The following is an 18082-nucleotide window of genomic DNA, read 5'->3' as shown; positions in this document are numbered from 1 at the left end:
TCAGTTTTAGAGAAAAAAAGTATGCCATTACCTACTTTTTCAAATAATAAAATGGAAAACATCTAAATTCGTTCGCAGAAAAGTTTTACAATTCTTTTCAACATCGGCTCTTTTCCAGTCCCCCCCCTTGATTTTTTCTGAAATTCAATTATGGAAATCAATTCAAAAAGCTTTTTCTCATCAACTTTATGGTGTAACTAGTGGTTTTGTAAGTTAAGGCATGAAGACCAAATATGTTTATAATCGCTTAGTTAGTGCGCATGTCAACTTTTATAATAACCGGAGGCTCTTTTCCGCTCCCCCCACATTTGAATTTCACGTTTTAACGTGGTCATAATGCACTGAAATTTCGCATGGTGAAAATATCAATAATTGTGCAAATATTTGTTCTTGATACTCTACATCGTAATATCATGCATTTAGCCGTTATAACACGTAAAACCATGAAAACAGAAATTTTGAAATGTGGGCGGGGGAGTGGAAAAGAGCCCCACCAAATAATGCAAACAATAATTTTACTTGTAAAAATTCGCGAGCTGGCGAAAAAGAAAAAATAGGCAAAAGTTTGGGTAAAATACAAAAGAGAAGAAAAAAAACAAAATTCGACGTACGCAGTAAAACGGCACAATCATTGGCTAGCAATAAACAGAACTGCTTTGAAAAATGGTCAACTTAAGATAAACTTAGAAAAATCTTTGCATCATTTGTTAATGCCTGCGTCAAAAGAAACCAAAAAACGGGCAATACTTTATGCTGCTAAAAGTCACTCTTTGACCTTTATACAACGACTTTTGTAGACTTTCTCAAATATGCGTAATGCAATTTATAATTTCGCACGTTCAAACTTCAACTCGTGAAATTTTCTGGCTGAAGTAATTTTTCATTCACGTGAAGTTTTTTATTGCATGTCTGTCAGTTCGCGACGAACTATTCGAAGGAAAAACGAGAACCAATTAGCCCAAAAGTGAACAAATCAATCGATTTTCAAGCAATTTGCAAGATGACCACGATTTTTCTGGTTGCAATGGTACTTGTGCCTTTCGTGCTTATGGGTATTCTTGTTCCAGTCATGTCATGTGGAGCTTTGGTGGCAGTTCTTCTAGTGCTCCTATTCCAAATGCTGGTAAAATTAACATTTCAGGCTCTTTTCCAGTTTCTTTTTCAACCAACCAAATATGCAAACTATCCCATTTCAGTACAGTATCCTTTAATTATACTTTATCATATTGAATCATTCTGGAGCATTCTTAGTTGGCTCAGACATACAAATCTTGCCTAAGTATTTTAGTACAATGAAGCAGAAAATCTAAAAGAAAAGAAACTGGAAAAAAGCCAATAATTTTAAACTAAAATTAATCAAGCAAAATGACACTGATTTGCTTTTAGAAAGAACGCAGTGGAAAAATGTTGCAGTTGGTCCCGACAGAGGGGAAAATTAAATCGGCGGATGCGCGGGACCGATTTACTATGGAGTCAAAAATCAATATTGACCGTTTAGTGACACAAAATAAGCCCAACTATCAGAATAACATCAAAATTCATAATGCAATTACTACAATCAACAAACAAAGCACTAATTTGCCGAAGATGGAAAAATGCACCTCTATAAATGAAGATGAAAATGATCCTCTGAACTTTGAAGAGAACGAAAAATTGGAAGCACTATTTCTGGCTTATCCAGCAAATAATTTGCCACAAATGTAGATGAACTGAAACTATGAATCAGAAGACATGCTTATGAAAATCACTCAAAATCAGCGTAGCGAAGTTATACGAACACAACACTGAAAGGCAAAAGCGTCGAATAAGAATGAACAGACGGTGGTTTCACATACAAATTGAAAACGTGGTTATGAACGTCGTTTCATCTTCAAATTTGTTAACTCGATCGTCGAAACAGGAACAGAAGAGATACTTTCGGGCAAAATTGGGCCAACGAAAGGATTGAATTAAAAGAAAAATTAGAATTGAAAGTTAATTGTCACTGTTTATGAACATGTATAACCTCGTTTTGTTATGAAAAAATAGTTCTTAAAAAACCGTTTTCGCATTTGTTTCGGGTTCTTTTCCAGTTCCCCTCTTTCAAATTCAATTTTGAAAAGCCTATTTAACGTTGTCATAATGCAATGAAATTTGGCGTGGTGAACAAATCGACAATTCTGAACAGATTTGTTCTTCATACTTAACAGCGTAACATCACGCATTTAGCCGTAATAACACGTAAAACAAATAAAAAACTCGGTATTTTGAAAGGGGGGAACTGGAAAAGAGCCTAGTTTTGCTATATTTTGCAAGGAAAATGCAAAAAAGAGCTCTAAACAGGCAAAACAAAAAGAAAAAGGAAAAGATTGAAATTTCACTTTGAAAAAATTGAATATCAATCTTGAGACTAAGAGTATCACATTCTCATATCTGCTCAACGGCCGCTTGTAATTTTACTAATACAGCAAAAAAGCAGCTAAATGTTCCGGATTTGAATTTCCGACCTGATGATTAGGAGTGACATTCACGTCCTAGCATCTGCGCCATGTTCACTTGGAAGTGAATTATCACAACGGTAAAGTAGTTTTAAAAAATTTGAATTGGAAAGTGGGAAAAAGTTCACATTTCTAAAGTTCACAAGTTTAAATCTGGTACATTGCAATCATGTTTTCAATAAAAATATAGTATTGATTCTGATGCCTCAGCTCTGTTTTAGTTTATTCATTTGACAAAATTCTTCATTTGAAAACAGGCGATTTCACTAACTACTGCGTGAAACTTACATATTTTTATATGGCTCAAAAGAAAATGCGCAGGAAAGTTAGCCACAAAAAACTATGGATCTACTTAACCGTCTCCCACCAATCGTATCTACTTACGAATCTCTATCCCTCTAAATAAACACAAAAAAAATAGCACTAGAGCGTTTTATTTAGATCACGAAATGTGATGCATTCTGATTGGTTGGAAATCGACTAACTTAACCAACCAAACAATATAGTCTCTTTCTTGGAAGGGGAAAGTTAAGTAGATCCAATAATACGAAAACATAAAAAACCTATTCGAAAAATTCAGTCTAATCAAAATCATTGTTGAAACACAAAGTGAATCAAATTACCATGAATCAGCAACAAGATACACTGGCACCGAAATGTGAGAACTGCTGACAATGTGGTGCATAATAAAAAAATTGTCTAGCCCTCTAGCCCTGAGGTGCATACTAAGCAAGCATTAAATTTAGAGTTCTATCAAACCAAAATCAACTACCGGATGAGCCTCGGGCAATTGTAGTAAATAATTAAGGCCAAACTTGAGATTATCATTCTTCATACTTAATCGAAAGTATTTTTAAAGTATTTTCATGCTGGAAAAAGCGCTCTGTTGTGCAGACCGTCACGACGACGGTGACAACGATCTGGAACAAAGCAAAAATTACTGGCATCGCTGCTGTGTGGTAATTTCTCAGTGGATCAGAGAAAAAAAAACACAATTGGCAAATCAAAAGTAAGTGGATAAGCCGATAAAAAAAGCCGAAACCATTTGTGCAGAAAAAAAATTTTAACGAAAGAAAAAATACAGGAAGTGAAGGCTAGTCAAATTACAAATAGAAGAAAAATCAAAACACTGAAAGCAACTACAATGTAAATTGTACATCAAAAAAATTAACATCTAGGATGTGCAAACTAAGCCGATGAAACATAAGTGGATCAGAGAAAAAGTGAAACATAAGTGGATCAGATTTCTCAGTGGATCAGAGAAAAAAAACACAATTGGCAAATCGATCTACAGGACGAAGCGCAACGGATTTTTCGAAGATTCGAAATCGCTGAGTCAAACATCTGGAAGAAATCTTTCGCATAATTGGTCCCAATCATCTCCGCTTGACTTTTCTTCTGCATACTTGTCAGTTATCCAGTGGGATAGCAGCCTGTTGATATGTTCGTATAAAGCAGCTGCTCCAAGAAAGTGCTCGTGGGGTCTATCAGTATGAAAAGAATTATTTAAAGATGTGGTCCTAAGTGCCGAATATACGGAAGGAACCTGTGTTCCAATTCACTTGAAACCTCAACCACTGGTAAATATATATATATATAGATTGAATCCATAAGAGTTAGTTTCAGGATTGAGATAATCAAAAACATTGGATGCAAGTGATTTCGAATCAGTTTTGACAAAACAAAAATGGTTGAGAAACGCGCTTAAATTTTTTGTGCAAGACGTGAAGTTACCTTGGGGATCGGATTCTTCAGGTCACTTCGGCGACCGAATAGAAAAAATAAATATGCAGTTTAAATATGCCGTTTAGCATTGATAATAAGTATACATATTTCTGCCAGTGACTGGGTTACCCCAGAGTACCAAGTCGAAAAGCGACAGGTTAACGGTCTGTCAAGGGGTCTTAAGCAGATTATGCTATCTGAAGTCTACATCTTCGAGACTCAATCAGCGCGTCGCCTAACTTGGCTCCGATGCGACTAAAAAACTTGAAGAGTCGCAGGCGTTGACGGTCCTGGGTTGCGAGGCTCAGGAGTGAAAAACTGGACGAGGAGGGCGCTTTTCGGCCACTGGTAAGAATGCCTTTAGCGTCTTGAAACCTGAAGCCTTGATTGCATGTCGCTGAGACATTTCGAAGATGGAAGGCGAAGTAGAGTCCAAAATGCAGTAAGAAGTCCAGATAAGAAAATTTCAAAATGCGCAAGGTACTAAATATCCTCTTGCAAAAAAATTTGTCTTCATACCAAGGGGGATTTAGGGGGGCAGAGCCCCCCCCCCCACGCCTCAAGGATTTGTTTAAGTCGCCTTTGGCGCTATTATACACTTATTTTGAACGGGTGCACGTGCTGAAAAAGGCAATTTTTTGGTCAGTTTTAGAGAAAAAAAGTATGCCATTACCTACTTTTTCAAATAATAAAATGGAAAACATCTAAATTCGTTCGCAGAAAAGTTTTACAATTCTTTTCAACATCGGCTCTTTTCCAGTCCCCCCCCTTGATTTTTTCTGAAATTCAATTATGGAAATCAATTCAAAAAGCTTTTTCTCATCAACTTTATGGTGTAACTAGTGGTTTTGTAAGTTAAGGCATGAAGACCAAATATGTTTATAATCGCTTAGTTAGTGCGCATGTCAACTTTTATAATAACCGGAGGCTCTTTTCCGCTCCCCCCACATTTGAATTTCACGTTTTAACGTGGTCATAATGCACTGAAATTTCGCATGGTGAAAATATCAATAATTGTGCAAATATTTGTTCTTGATACTCTACATCGTAATATCATGCATTTAGCCGTTATAACACGTAAAACCATGAAAACAGAAATTTTGAAATGTGGGCGGGGGAGTGGAAAAGAGCCCCACCAAATAATGCAAACAATAATTTTACTTGTAAAAATTCGCGAGCTGGCGAAAAAGAAAAAATAGGCAAAAGTTTGGGTAAAATACAAAAGAGAAGAAAAAAAACAAAATTCGACGTACGCAGTAAAACGGCACAATCATTGGCTAGCAATAAACAGAACTGCTTTGAAAAATGGTCAACTTAAGATAAACTTAGAAAAATCTTTGCATCATTTGTTAATGCCTGCGTCAAAAGAAACCAAAAAACGGGCAATACTTTATGCTGCTAAAAGTCACTCTTTGACCTTTATACAACGACTTTTGTAGACTTTCTCAAATATGCGTAATGCAATTTATAATTTCGCACGTTCAAACTTCAACTCGTGAAATTTTCTGGCTGAAGTAATTTTTCATTCACGTGAAGTTTTTTATTGCATGTCTGTCAGTTCGCGACGAACTATTCGAAGGAAAAACGAGAACCAATTAGCCCAAAAGTGAACAAATCAATCGATTTTCAAGCAATTTGCAAGATGACCACGATTTTTCTGGTTGCAATGGTACTTGTGCCTTTCGTGCTTATGGGTATTCTTGTTCCAGTCATGTCATGTGGAGCTTTGGTGGCAGTTCTTCTAGTGCTCCTATTCCAAATGCTGGTAAAATTAACATTTCAGGCTCTTTTCCAGTTTCTTTTTCAACCAACCAAATATGCAAACTATCCCATTTCAGTACAGTATCCTTTAATTATACTTTATCATATTGAATCATTCTGGAGCATTCTTAGTTGGCTCAGACATACAAATCTTGCCTAAGTATTTTAGTACAATGAAGCAGAAAATCTAAAAGAAAAGAAACTGGAAAAAAGCCAATAATTTTAAACTAAAATTAATCAAGCAAAATGACACTGATTTGCTTTTAGAAAGAACGCAGTGGAAAAATGTTGCAGTTGGTCCCGACAGAGGGGAAAATTAAATCGGCGGATGCGCGGGACCGATTTACTATGGAGTCAAAAATCAATATTGACCGTTTAGTGACACAAAATAAGCCCAACTATCAGAATAACATCAAAATTCATAATGCAATTACTACAATCAACAAACAAAGCACTAATTTGCCGAAGATGGAAAAATGCACCTCTATAAATGAAGATGAAAATGATCCTCTGAACTTTGAAGAGAACGAAAAATTGGAAGCACTATTTCTGGCTTATCCAGCAAATAATTTGCCACAAATGTAGATGAACTGAAACTATGAATCAGAAGACATGCTTATGAAAATCACTCAAAATCAGCGTAGCGAAGTTATACGAACACAACACTGAAAGGCAAAAGCGTCGAATAAGAATGAACAGACGGTGGTTTCACATACAAATTGAAAACGTGGTTATGAACGTCGTTTCATCTTCAAATTTGTTAACTCGATCGTCGAAACAGGAACAGAAGAGATACTTTCGGGCAAAATTGGGCCAACGAAAGGATTGAATTAAAAGAAAAATTAGAATTGAAAGTTAATTGTCACTGTTTATGAACATGTATAACCTCGTTTTGTTATGAAAAAATAGTTCTTAAAAAACCGTTTTCGCATTTGTTTCGGGTTCTTTTCCAGTTCCCCTCTTTCAAATTCAATTTTGAAAAGCCTATTTAACGTTGTCATAATGCAATGAAATTTGGCGTGGTGAACAAATCGACAATTCTGAACAGATTTGTTCTTCATACTTAACAGCGTAACATCACGCATTTAGCCGTAATAACACGTAAAACAAATAAAAAACTCGGTATTTTGAAAGGGGGGAACTGGAAAAGAGCCTAGTTTTGCTATATTTTGCAAGGAAAATGCAAAAAAGAGCTCTAAACAGGCAAAACAAAAAGAAAAAGGAAAAGATTGAAATTTCACTTTGAAAAAATTGAATATCAATCTTGAGACTAAGAGTATCACATTCTCATATCTGCTCAACGGCCGCTTGTAATTTTACTAATACAGCAAAAAAGCAGCTAAATGTTCCGGATTTGAATTTCCGACCTGATGATTAGGAGTGACATTCACGTCCTAGCATCTGCGCCATGTTCACTTGGAAGTAAACAAGTGACCCAGCTTGTGCTGGATGTACCTGTTTTGATATTTTAAATAATATATTGTACTGATACAGAAAAGCGAAAACTGCAAAAATCAAAAAATGTACTTTACGCAAAACCCCAACTCTTTCTCAGCTTAAGTGGGAGATTAGCTGCTTATTTAAAGGAGAAAAATGCGGGTCTAGAACAACAAGCCGACGGGACTTCAAGCCGAAGGGACTAAAGCCAAAAATTAAACATAACAAGCACCTAAAAACGCTAAATTTTTACCAATAAAAAGTTTATTTTGAAAAAAATTTACTTCATCCTAAGCGTTCTTCATAACAATGCTTTTTAAGAGTGGCATCAGATACTTAGATCAGCCGGATTTGAAATGCATAACTTATACACATGAAAAATCCATCAACAATGTTTTAATTTTTCATATTCCTAAGCATCAATTAGAGGCTCAAAATTATGAAAAAGCCAAAACTTGTTAAGCAAGCTGATAAAATTGACAAATTCTATAAAACATTTTTCAAATTAATCATATTTCGTAACTTTTTGTCAAAATGCTCGGCTTGAAGTCCCTAATTATACGATTTGGCTGTAAGTCCCGTCGGCTTGATGTCCGGCACCAGAAAAATACTACTCGATCTTTCAATTAAATTCTTGATTTTTTGAAAAAAAGTGAAAAAGATTCCAATCAACGATCAAAAATCAAAATTTTGAGAAAAATTAAAAATGCGAAAAGTGTTAAAAAAAAGAAAAACAACAAATCCCATACATTTTCACAAAACCATGTTCTTTTTTTTCAAAACCAACCTAACACTAGCCAAAAATAAAGCAGCAACATATGCCATGAAATTGGTTATGATTAAATTGAAATATAATAAAATTGCCACTAAATGAGCGACCTAAGTTTGAAACAAAAAAGCTTCGTAATAATACACTACGCATCGATTGTGTAAATACCCACATGGTAAACAATGCAGTAACGAGCAAACTTAGGTTGCAAAAAATTGTCTCTTCATTTAATACAAGCTCTTGGAGCTCCGTTTGTGTAAAGATAAGCACCACAATTTTCAAACTATAGTACTTACCTAATTTATCATTTTCCAAACAATTAAATTTTAAAAACGAAATTTTGGCAGTTTTAGGCTGAGTATAAAAGATAAGAAATATTTATCCCAACGGGCTTATCTCCGATTATGAAATCAAACATTTCAGAGCTCTCTTTGAATTTTCTATTAACAACTTACAAAACTTGATATTGACTGCTGATATGATAAAATATGATAAGATAGTTGTTGACGGCTAAAACAGCTAGTACTCAATTTTGGAGAACTTGCTCTTGCAGATGTCCACACTACATTAGCATATTGTTCAACAACCCCATAAACCTAACACACCGAATTAGGTCACGAAGTCGAAACTTCAACGACTTCTGAAATAATAAAACTGAAATAAAATCTATTTCTTGGTTCACCTCATCTTTAGTTATATCGTACACTTTGATCTGACCGCTGGTTCCACAGAACAGGTGTTTCTCGTTTGTCTTCAGGGCTTTCACCCACTGGGCAGTCATGGGGGGCATTTTGATCCTCTTTCTCAGATCCCACGGGTCACTGAAGTTGTAGACCCCTATGAAGTTCTGACTTCCTACAAACAGCATCCCATTGCCAGTGGCGATCGCGCCAATGCCGTACTCGGACGCATAGAGCACCTACAACACAACCCAATGATTTCAGATGATTGAAAGAACTCTTCTTCTTCTTCAACCTTTATGAGGTGGACAATACTCGATACATTATGAAGACGCCACTCGGTAGACAGGTAACTGGCATTTCAGTGTTCTTCCAGTGATACGCGCATCGACATAAGATTTTTTACGTTGACTATTTACAGAAAAAATATTGATCACGACTTTTTACACAGAGAAGCGGAGCTTCGCACCACTTGCGATACAACACGAAAATTTAAAGAAAAAACGTATTAAGTCGAAAAAAATTAACAAAGCCAACAGACAAATGGAAAAGAGTAAATGAACGCAAGGAAACTGAAAAAAGGCAGACTTGTTTTTTGAAAGAATCTCAAACTTCAAAGAAAGAAAAGTAGATGCCCTTAAAGCTCTTTGATTTTTAGAACAATTTATGATACCACTTTTTTGATAAAACTAACCCAATTTGAGAAGACTGGATCAAAAAGTATAATTTATTTCGCTTTCAATTTCAATAAATTCCATTTTCAAAACTAGAAGCCGATCACATTTTTTGTGAAGTTTACACTTTTGCTGTTTGATGGTGGATTTTGCCTTCCTTTCAACAAAGGAAATGAAAAAAAAATGAAAAAAGCAAAAAAAAATGCCTCGAAAACCAAAAGAATTTGAGTAGTCATACTTGGACGCCAGATTTGCAGTCTCTGAGTGTAACCTAGCAGCACCCAATAGAGGGTTAAGAATTTCAAGATTGGTAAACTTTTATAACTAAGATTTTAGAAAAAAAAACTATTGAAAAAATCATAAAAACACCATATCTCAAAAATAAACGGATTTGAGCAGTCATACTTGGACGCCAGATTTGCAACCCACTAGTGTACCCTGACAGCATTCCACTTTAGGGTTGAAAATTTAGTTGAATAAATTGTCAAACAAAAATTTTGATAGTTTTACGTTCGAATATCGGAAAAATGTAGAATTAAAGCATTCGCGTTCCAACAGATTTTGTAACGTCGATTTGAGTAAACATTTCAAACTTTGCAATGTTTTGGCCTTTTAACAGAACAACATAGAGACTTCTTTAACATGTGCCCAGTGAAATTTCTTAAGCATTACAATATACGATATAGCTTAAACGTGCAAAAATCTTTCGTGAAAAAACATGTCAACATAGGGACTTCTTAAACATGTGCCATGTGAAACGCCAATTAAATAATGAATAAACAGATAGATAGATTACCGTGGGTCACACCGCAAAGTCTACACCACACTACAGCCTGGCACAGGACTACAGCCTGATCGAGATCATTAAAACGCCATTTCAAAACTCGCACAATTATCCCCTTCACATTTTAGCAAGTTCAAACTATTACTTGGAAAACTGGCCGGATTTTAAACGAATATCTCTCCTTCTCTTATTAGTGAATAATTAAATTTTGATTAGTAATAATTAATTAATTCCTATTTACACCTGTTTAGCATTTCATCACTTTTTACAAAAACTAACAAATTAATTCCCATCTAAACCTTTTTAACATTTCAACACTATTTATATTATTTCTCTTCTTACTATAATCAGATCGTTTTGGTAGATGTGCATGTTCACAATGTTAACTTTTGTTTGACAGCGACCTCTAGCCCAGACTGACCTTGAGTTGTTCGAACGAGTCCAAGTCCCAGATGATGATGAGTCCATCTGCAGATCCACTGTAGAGATAATGTCCACATGTGTGTAGAGAGAACACCTGACTTGTATGACCCTCCAGACTTTGCAGACACTTGAACGATGACGACTTGTCCCACACCTGCAAATAAACAAACACAGAATTATCTTAGTGAGATATAAATTATTAAGTGAGTTGTAGTTCATATAAATAACAAAGTCTTATTTTAGTTCAGTTTATTTTGATGATATTTCTTTAACTTATAGTCGGTACCTGATTATGTTTTATGGCTGCTCCATCTTGTCTGTTTTAGATTTTTCAACAAAATGTTTTTTATATATAAATTTGTGGGCAGCGATTGTTTCCATTTTATTCTTTAATGATTAGCAAACAAAGACAAGCCAAGACTTTAAACAATACTGTTCTCTTTAAAATGGTACCCAAAATGCGCACTACTAGCATGCTCGTGATATTAAGAGTTGTAAGTTTAGTATTTTTGCGCCATCCAGTCTGTTTTAACAAAAACTCACATCTCGTGTCCCATGTGTCAATGGCCCATGTGTCAAAGCAAAAAATTTATTCCCAATTAAAGATGGCTCATCCTGCTCGTCTCACCTTGATAGTTTTGTCAGACGACCCCGTGATCAAAATATCTCCACACGTGATCAGACACCAGATCTCCGACTGGTGACCCACAAAAGTACCTCTGCATTTATACTGATGATGGGGATCATATGGACCCAAGACGCCTGTAGTTAGTTTCGCATTTATCAAGGTCACTTCGTCATTTAGAAACTTCATGTTTCGACGCAGTTCGTTTATCTGCTGAATTGAACCCATATGATTGTCCTCAAGCGTCTTTACTTTGCTATTGCAGCGCGTCTCCATTTTGCGTATTGCATCGTTCAGTTTCACAATCTGTTTAAAAAAGAACACAATAACACCACTCATTCATTGCCATAATTTCCCCTCAATAGAAAATGAAAAGGAAAATTATCAGATGCGGAAAACAAACAAACCGATAAGCCTAAAACTAAGCACCATTTTTTACAAAAAATGTTTTGCTATGTTAAGTTAGACTCAATTGTTAAACTTGACGCTAAGAAAAAAAATAATAGCTCCCACTCCTCTTAAGCATCCATTCTTCCACTTACTCTCCCGTTAAAAGTAACAATGGATGCTTAGCGGGTACAGACAATCAATGCTAACCACTAGTAAAGACAATCAATGCTAATTATAACAGTGATATCCGGTTGCTGGGCAATCAGCACAGAATGTTCCGAGCAAACTGATTTCAGAAAACAAAGTTAGAAATAAAGAATACTTGGTTGCATCAAGTGTGGACCAGTCTATTTAGACTTCACCCCAAACTCACGTCGCTTTTTAATGCCGATATTTCGCCCTCTTTCTCTTGAAGAATGTCTCTTATCTTCTCAGACTCTTTCGTGCTCTGAGACAAGTAGCCTTTGATGGGTTCAAACTTGCATTCTTCTGCCAGATGATCCTGAATAGTATCCATTGTACCAACGAAGGAGCATGAGTAAATAGAATTGGGACATTGTCTGTGTAAGCAATGGGTAAGATGCTCTTCTAGGTGCATTTTGCGCATGTGCGGGCAATTCGGGTTGTTAGAGCAGGGGACCAACTCGTAGCCACAGCTCTTTTCATGCGATAATCGGTTCCTTAGTTTAATTATCTGCGGACACCCTGTAAAAATCATTTAGTTAATGACAAACTGTTGGCAATACGGATGGTCTTGAACCACTTTATCGGTCGAAAACGGTATAAATAACTTTGTAACTATCGGTATAAAACACTGTAACTAGATATTGTTTGGAAACAATTTATTATTATTATTATTATTATGCTTTTTCGGATAATGTGTGTTTTTGACATAGTTTTTTTTGTGCTTAAAGGTTTGAAAATTGGTTTACGTTAACACGAGCAATTTTACGTTAATATCTTCGTTCAGATTCGTTGACCTAAAAATATTGCCAACAATTTGGTATTAACTATACAATTACATCGGTATAAATCACATGCAACAAAGTTATGATACAATCATTATTGATATCTTAAGATGAAAAAGGCTTTTCAACTTTAAGAAAAAATTTAAGAAAAGCCCCTTTTCACGAGCTATGAGTTTTTCAAACATAATACGGATAATGAAATGTACCTTCCATTGGTGAAAGTACATTTTGAAAACAGCTTTGTCGATTATACAGAATTTTTTGTATCTAACTTACCATTTGGATCAGAAACTTCAGCTTCGGTGAGCCCATAGCGACAAAGAATTTCAAGTTGTGAAACTTGTTCACTGACCGCCAAATTGCTCGTCACAATCACAAGACCAGTTCCGTCTATCGGACAACACTTTATCGCCGCCGTCATCGATGCAACGTCTACAAAAAGTGTGTCCACACTGAGAAATAACAGGATCGAAAAATACTTTTGAACACAAAGGGCAGATAAGTTGTTCGCTAGGCGGATTAGGAAAGACACAGGGAAGGTCATTGATTGCATTCGGAGTGGGACTCGAGGACATGTAGCTTGGCACAGAAACGTTTGATGGGCTTGAATTAATAACATCTCCTATTTCCAAATCTGCGCAACTGTTTGACATAGCAGACTCCAAGTGTACGTTTAAACCAGAAGAGGTTGACTGTCCGTGAGTTGTCAAACTGGCGTTTCGTGAATGTGCCGAAATAAGGGATTTTCGTTTCCAATTTTTAGAGCTTTCAGGTGCTGTTTCGGTCCCCAGAGGATGATCCGATAAAGATGCGACTGTATGATGACCAGAAGTAGCTCCAAAAGGATCCGGCACGCTATTGGCTGAGCTGATTCTACGAATCATTTTAGTTGTTCAAAAAATTGTACGTAGAAGTTCTATGGAGCAACATATAAAAAACAAGAAAAACGCGCATTGTAACCTGGAAAAGATTTTAACAGTTAACAGACGTTCTAACGCTAAAAACAGTAGTATACAAAAACCCAAATTTCAGTTAATACTATTGAAAATTCCGAACTTCGAGGTCAATTTTGGAAAACATTTACTTGCGAAACTAATGTAACAATGATGAAACATGCACAGCAGCCAGTGTCCAGCAACCCAAAAAGGTTTTTTTTTCTGTGAAGGCAACCGACATCCTCGTAATGCATGTCCTGCTAGAGAAACTACAAATATCAAATGCCAGAAGAAAGATCATTTTGGTAAAGTTTGCAGTAGTTTATCAACTTCATACAGTTCTGTGAGTGCTGCAACCTTGCCACACTTAGCATCAATACCGCAATCTTGCCACACTTAGCAGCAATCTTCGAAAACAAGTATTTAGATGAACTCGAATCATTCCACAGTTCAAGTTCTAACCGATTTGGTTAGTACTGACAACTTCATTGACGAAGCATGATGCACCAAACATCAATTGTCTGTGCATGCATATGCAACTATTATCGCTATGACTGTTAATTACATAGCTTTATCTCTTTCCTTACGATTTTTATGTTTCAGTTGTGTATGTCGGTAGGTTTTTAATATCTCTTCTATAATATTCAATCTTTTTAACATTGGTAGCAGGAGGTATGTCTTCCAAGAACCCACCGGCCTTGCGCAACTCTTCGTCGTACAAGACGTGGAAGGTAGAAATAGAGATCTGGAATAATCTCACCGATATTCGAACAGATAAGAGAGCTCTGGCAATCACGTTTAGGTTGACTTGGCGCGCTAGAGACGCTATAACTCAATTTGGAGCTACGCATTTCAACAACGAAAATTGCATCGCCAGTGTACTTGCAGAACTTGACAAGAAGTTTGAGAAAGATGAAGTTGATTTATCGTATTCGTCGTATTCAGTTTTTAATAACTGCACCAGACCTGGAGAAACAAGTATGAATGACTACATTATTGAGTTCGAGCAGAAGTACAATCGAGCAAAACAATACAAGATGGAACTCCCAGACACAGTCCTGGCATTCAAATTACTTGAAAACCCAATGTTGAATGACAGTAGCAAGAAAATGGCAAGCACCGCTTGCTAAGAGTTGAAGTTTAAGTCAATGAAGAGTGTATTGAATCGCCTGTTCAGTTCCCATGTTGAAAGGACACCGGAAGAAACAGCAATACACGTCCTATAGTACCCGAGACACCGACATAAACATTTTGTGCCACAATCAATAAACATTCCTCATCGAATATCATTCCAGCATAAATTGTACACTTTCAGTATTTCTCTATACTTTATACCGATTGATTATGCTTTCAAAAAAATTATGACCTTGAAGTCGTCTAAAGGGTACGGAGTTCCATAGTTTCCAAACCAAAGTTCCCATGTTGCTAGTACTGCAAACACAGACACACTTGTTGTTAAAGAAGAAGTTCTATTCTCAAAGTCATCTGAAACTTATGGCAGAGGATGTGGAAATCGTGGTTGGAATCGCGGACATCGTTATAACAATCGTTTTCAAGCCAGAGGAACGACGAGAGGAATAGTTATCGGCTCTGGGAATAGATGCAATATTTGTGAGTCAACGCACCACTACATCAGAAATTGTCCGCATGCAGGAAACCAGTTTGTAAACCTGTCAGAGCATTGTGACTGTGAAAGTCTCGAAAACACAGCTGAAAGTGTCAACATTACATTGCTAAAGGAAGTTCTGTTGTGGGAACACTACGAAACTTTCGTCGCAAAAGCGTCTTTCTGTCTTTCCGGCTATCATTGTTACCGCATGTACGAAAACAGTTTCTGGATTCAAGTGGTTAGCTGAACACTTGTTGTTGTTGTTGTGGACCAGTTCTGTCTTGTGGACCAGTTCACACGTGGACCAGTTCTGTCCTGGGAGCCCCGTAGAAGTTACATGGGAACAAAGCTCGGTTCTATTCAGATTCGGTGACGCTCCTGTAGTACCGGCCGTTGGCAGAGTTGAAATTCCTGTTTGCATCGGTGAAGTAAACTGCAATATTGTTGCTGAAGTCGTTGATAAAATATACCACTCCTGTTGAGTAAATGGTCGCTGAAGAGAGCTAAGACAAACAAAAATATAGAGACGGATGTCGTCGAGATGTCTGGGAAGAATTTGGGAGTTTTCCAGACACCCAGTGGACACTATGCTGTTCCCCTGTGCAAACAAGACAGAATTCTCGACAAGAATTTTGTAAGAGTTCTCGTGAACGCAGTCGGTTTGGCACGAAGAAAGTGGAACCAGATCTTAACTACATTTTATTATTGTTCCGACTTTCGATACGAAAGTAACGGAATATTTGTGCTCGGGTGGGTTTTTTTTTTCTTCAGACAAATTTCGACTTTTTAACTAGCCATTTTTGATGAAATTTTTTTATATCATTCGAAAGTTATTGTTGTCCTGAGCTTAAATTTGAAAAGATATTTCACCTGTGATCATTTTTCGTAAAGTTATTGGGGTTTAAAGATTGGCATTTTGGCCAATTTGGGACAATTAACGCGCGATATATTTCGCGCTATTAACGCGTAAGCGGAGAGTTAATCCGTCTTAGAACTCGTTCCAAATTGGTTGAAAGAAGATTATTTGCCATAATTGAATTGTTACAAGGAGCGAAATCTATCCTTTTGTACTTTATATGGCGTGTGGGGGTATGATTTTCATAAAAAATTTCAAAATTTAAAAAAAAAAATTTCATTTTGTTTTATTACATTTAACTTTTTAATGTTATTACTGCCCCATAAACCTTACAAGACTATATTTATTTGACCACGCGGATTGAAGAGCATCACAAGGAAGATTCGCCAGTAGGGCAACATTTGAGAGAATGTGACAGGGATGGTAAGAGCGCTGAGCTTAAGTCTGAGATTATAGATCAATCAAGTAACATACAGAAACTCCTCACTCTGGAGGCCTTACATATTTGGAAAGAACGCCCCAGAATTAACACGCGCGAGGAGTTCAGGAGCAGGGAGCTGACATTAAAATTATAGTACATGTTTAAACATGACTAAAATTGCAATTTTTGAAAAAATAAACTGACATGTCAGTTTGGATAAAACATCAAATCAAAAAATTATGACTCAAGTAACAAAAAAGTATGGAAATTGTCATAATCGATGAAATAATGATTACGTAATAACAGATCTAAGAATGTGATTGGTTAAAAATTTCTAACATGTTCTTTTTGAATTTCATACATGATCTTTCATCATTTTATTGTAGAGACGATGCACAAAATGTGCGAAAACGTTTGAATTAACAAATTTTAAAAAATTCTTACTATATTTATTCTTTGGTTATACATTGGATATTTTATCACTATAAAATATTTAACATTAACCAATCACGATCCATCTAACTAACAATCCATTGATTTGTAAGTGCTGAAATTACTTGTAATTTCAGCACCAGAGAGATTTGAATTTAACTTAGAAATTAGTTACCTCTCCCAGAGAACTTTAGCAATCGCAATAAGCCAGTATACTCTAGATCTATTGAGCCTTGCAGAGACTAGTTAAACACCCTGCGACTAGGAGATATAAGAGTAAGATTAGGATCGGTATTAGACTAAGAAGTTGCACGAATCTTTCCGGCCGAAAATAAGATAGCGTGACGAGCAGACGGTGTACCCTATCCGAAATTACTCTATGATTTAGACAAAAGAACTTAACTGATCTGGTGCGACCATAAGTCTCGAATAAGACCTTAAAAAACAAATTAGCTTAGAACTAACAAGATAGATTAGAAATAGACAAACATTTTCAAAATGTTACTGACCCCCCCCCCCCCCGTTTGTTGGACAAGATAGATTAGAAATAGACAAACATTTTCAAAATGTGATCCGACCCCCCCCCCGTTTGTTGTTGATAGATATATTGTTGTTACAGGCATTTATATCAGTCAGGATCGTTACGATCAGTTTTGTAGCCCGTTTGTGAGGCTTGTACTGTAGGGTTATTTGAGCATTTAAGCACGTTAATGATAAATTGCGCTCAATCCGGAAGGGTCAGCTGATTTGCGCTCAATTCGGAAGGGTCTTGGGTGAAGACCGATCCGGCAAGCAGTACAAGGAGCAACAAGAAGGGGCTCAAAGACAACAACAATCGACTGTTGGGTATCGTTAACAAGTTTTGTATCCCTTTTGGTACAAAAAGTAAGATAGTAATCTGTGGGGGCTCGACAGTGCTGCACTGTAGTGACCCTTCACCGAACTGCGAATATCCGAGTTAAGCACCTTAATTCGGATATTAAACAAACCCGGAGGGTAAAGTATTACTAATATGTTTACTTATATAGCCTATATTAATACTCCTATACAGGGATGTCGAATACTCGGATTTTTTGGTATTCGTTATTCGCCGCGGCCCAACTATTCGATATTCGA

General features: G+C 36.4%; 1 protein-coding gene across 1 annotated transcript in view; it reads right to left on the bottom strand.

Annotated features, from left to right (window-relative positions):
• The window catches only part of LOC134853951 (E3 ubiquitin-protein ligase TRAF7-like), a 31271-nt gene extending 17577 nt beyond the window's left edge, over positions 1–13694 (bottom strand). The window contains 6 exon segments of the mRNA XM_063869968.1: positions 8852–9088; positions 10729–10884; positions 11359–11661; positions 12119–12450; positions 12990–13116; positions 13118–13694. Coding sequence (XP_063726038.1) covers positions 8852–9088; positions 10729–10884; positions 11359–11661; positions 12119–12450; positions 12990–13116; positions 13118–13597 — 1635 coding nt within the window. The 5' untranslated portion in view covers positions 13598–13694.
• Between the last annotated feature and the right edge of the window lie 4388 nt (positions 13695–18082).

This window comes from Symsagittifera roscoffensis, chromosome 9 (genome assembly GCF_963678635.1).
Source record: "Symsagittifera roscoffensis chromosome 9, txSymRosc1.1, whole genome shotgun sequence".
Classification (NCBI taxonomy): Eukaryota; Metazoa; Xenacoelomorpha; order Acoela; family Convolutidae; genus Symsagittifera; species Symsagittifera roscoffensis.
This window is presented reverse-complemented; position numbering and strand designations above follow the sequence as displayed.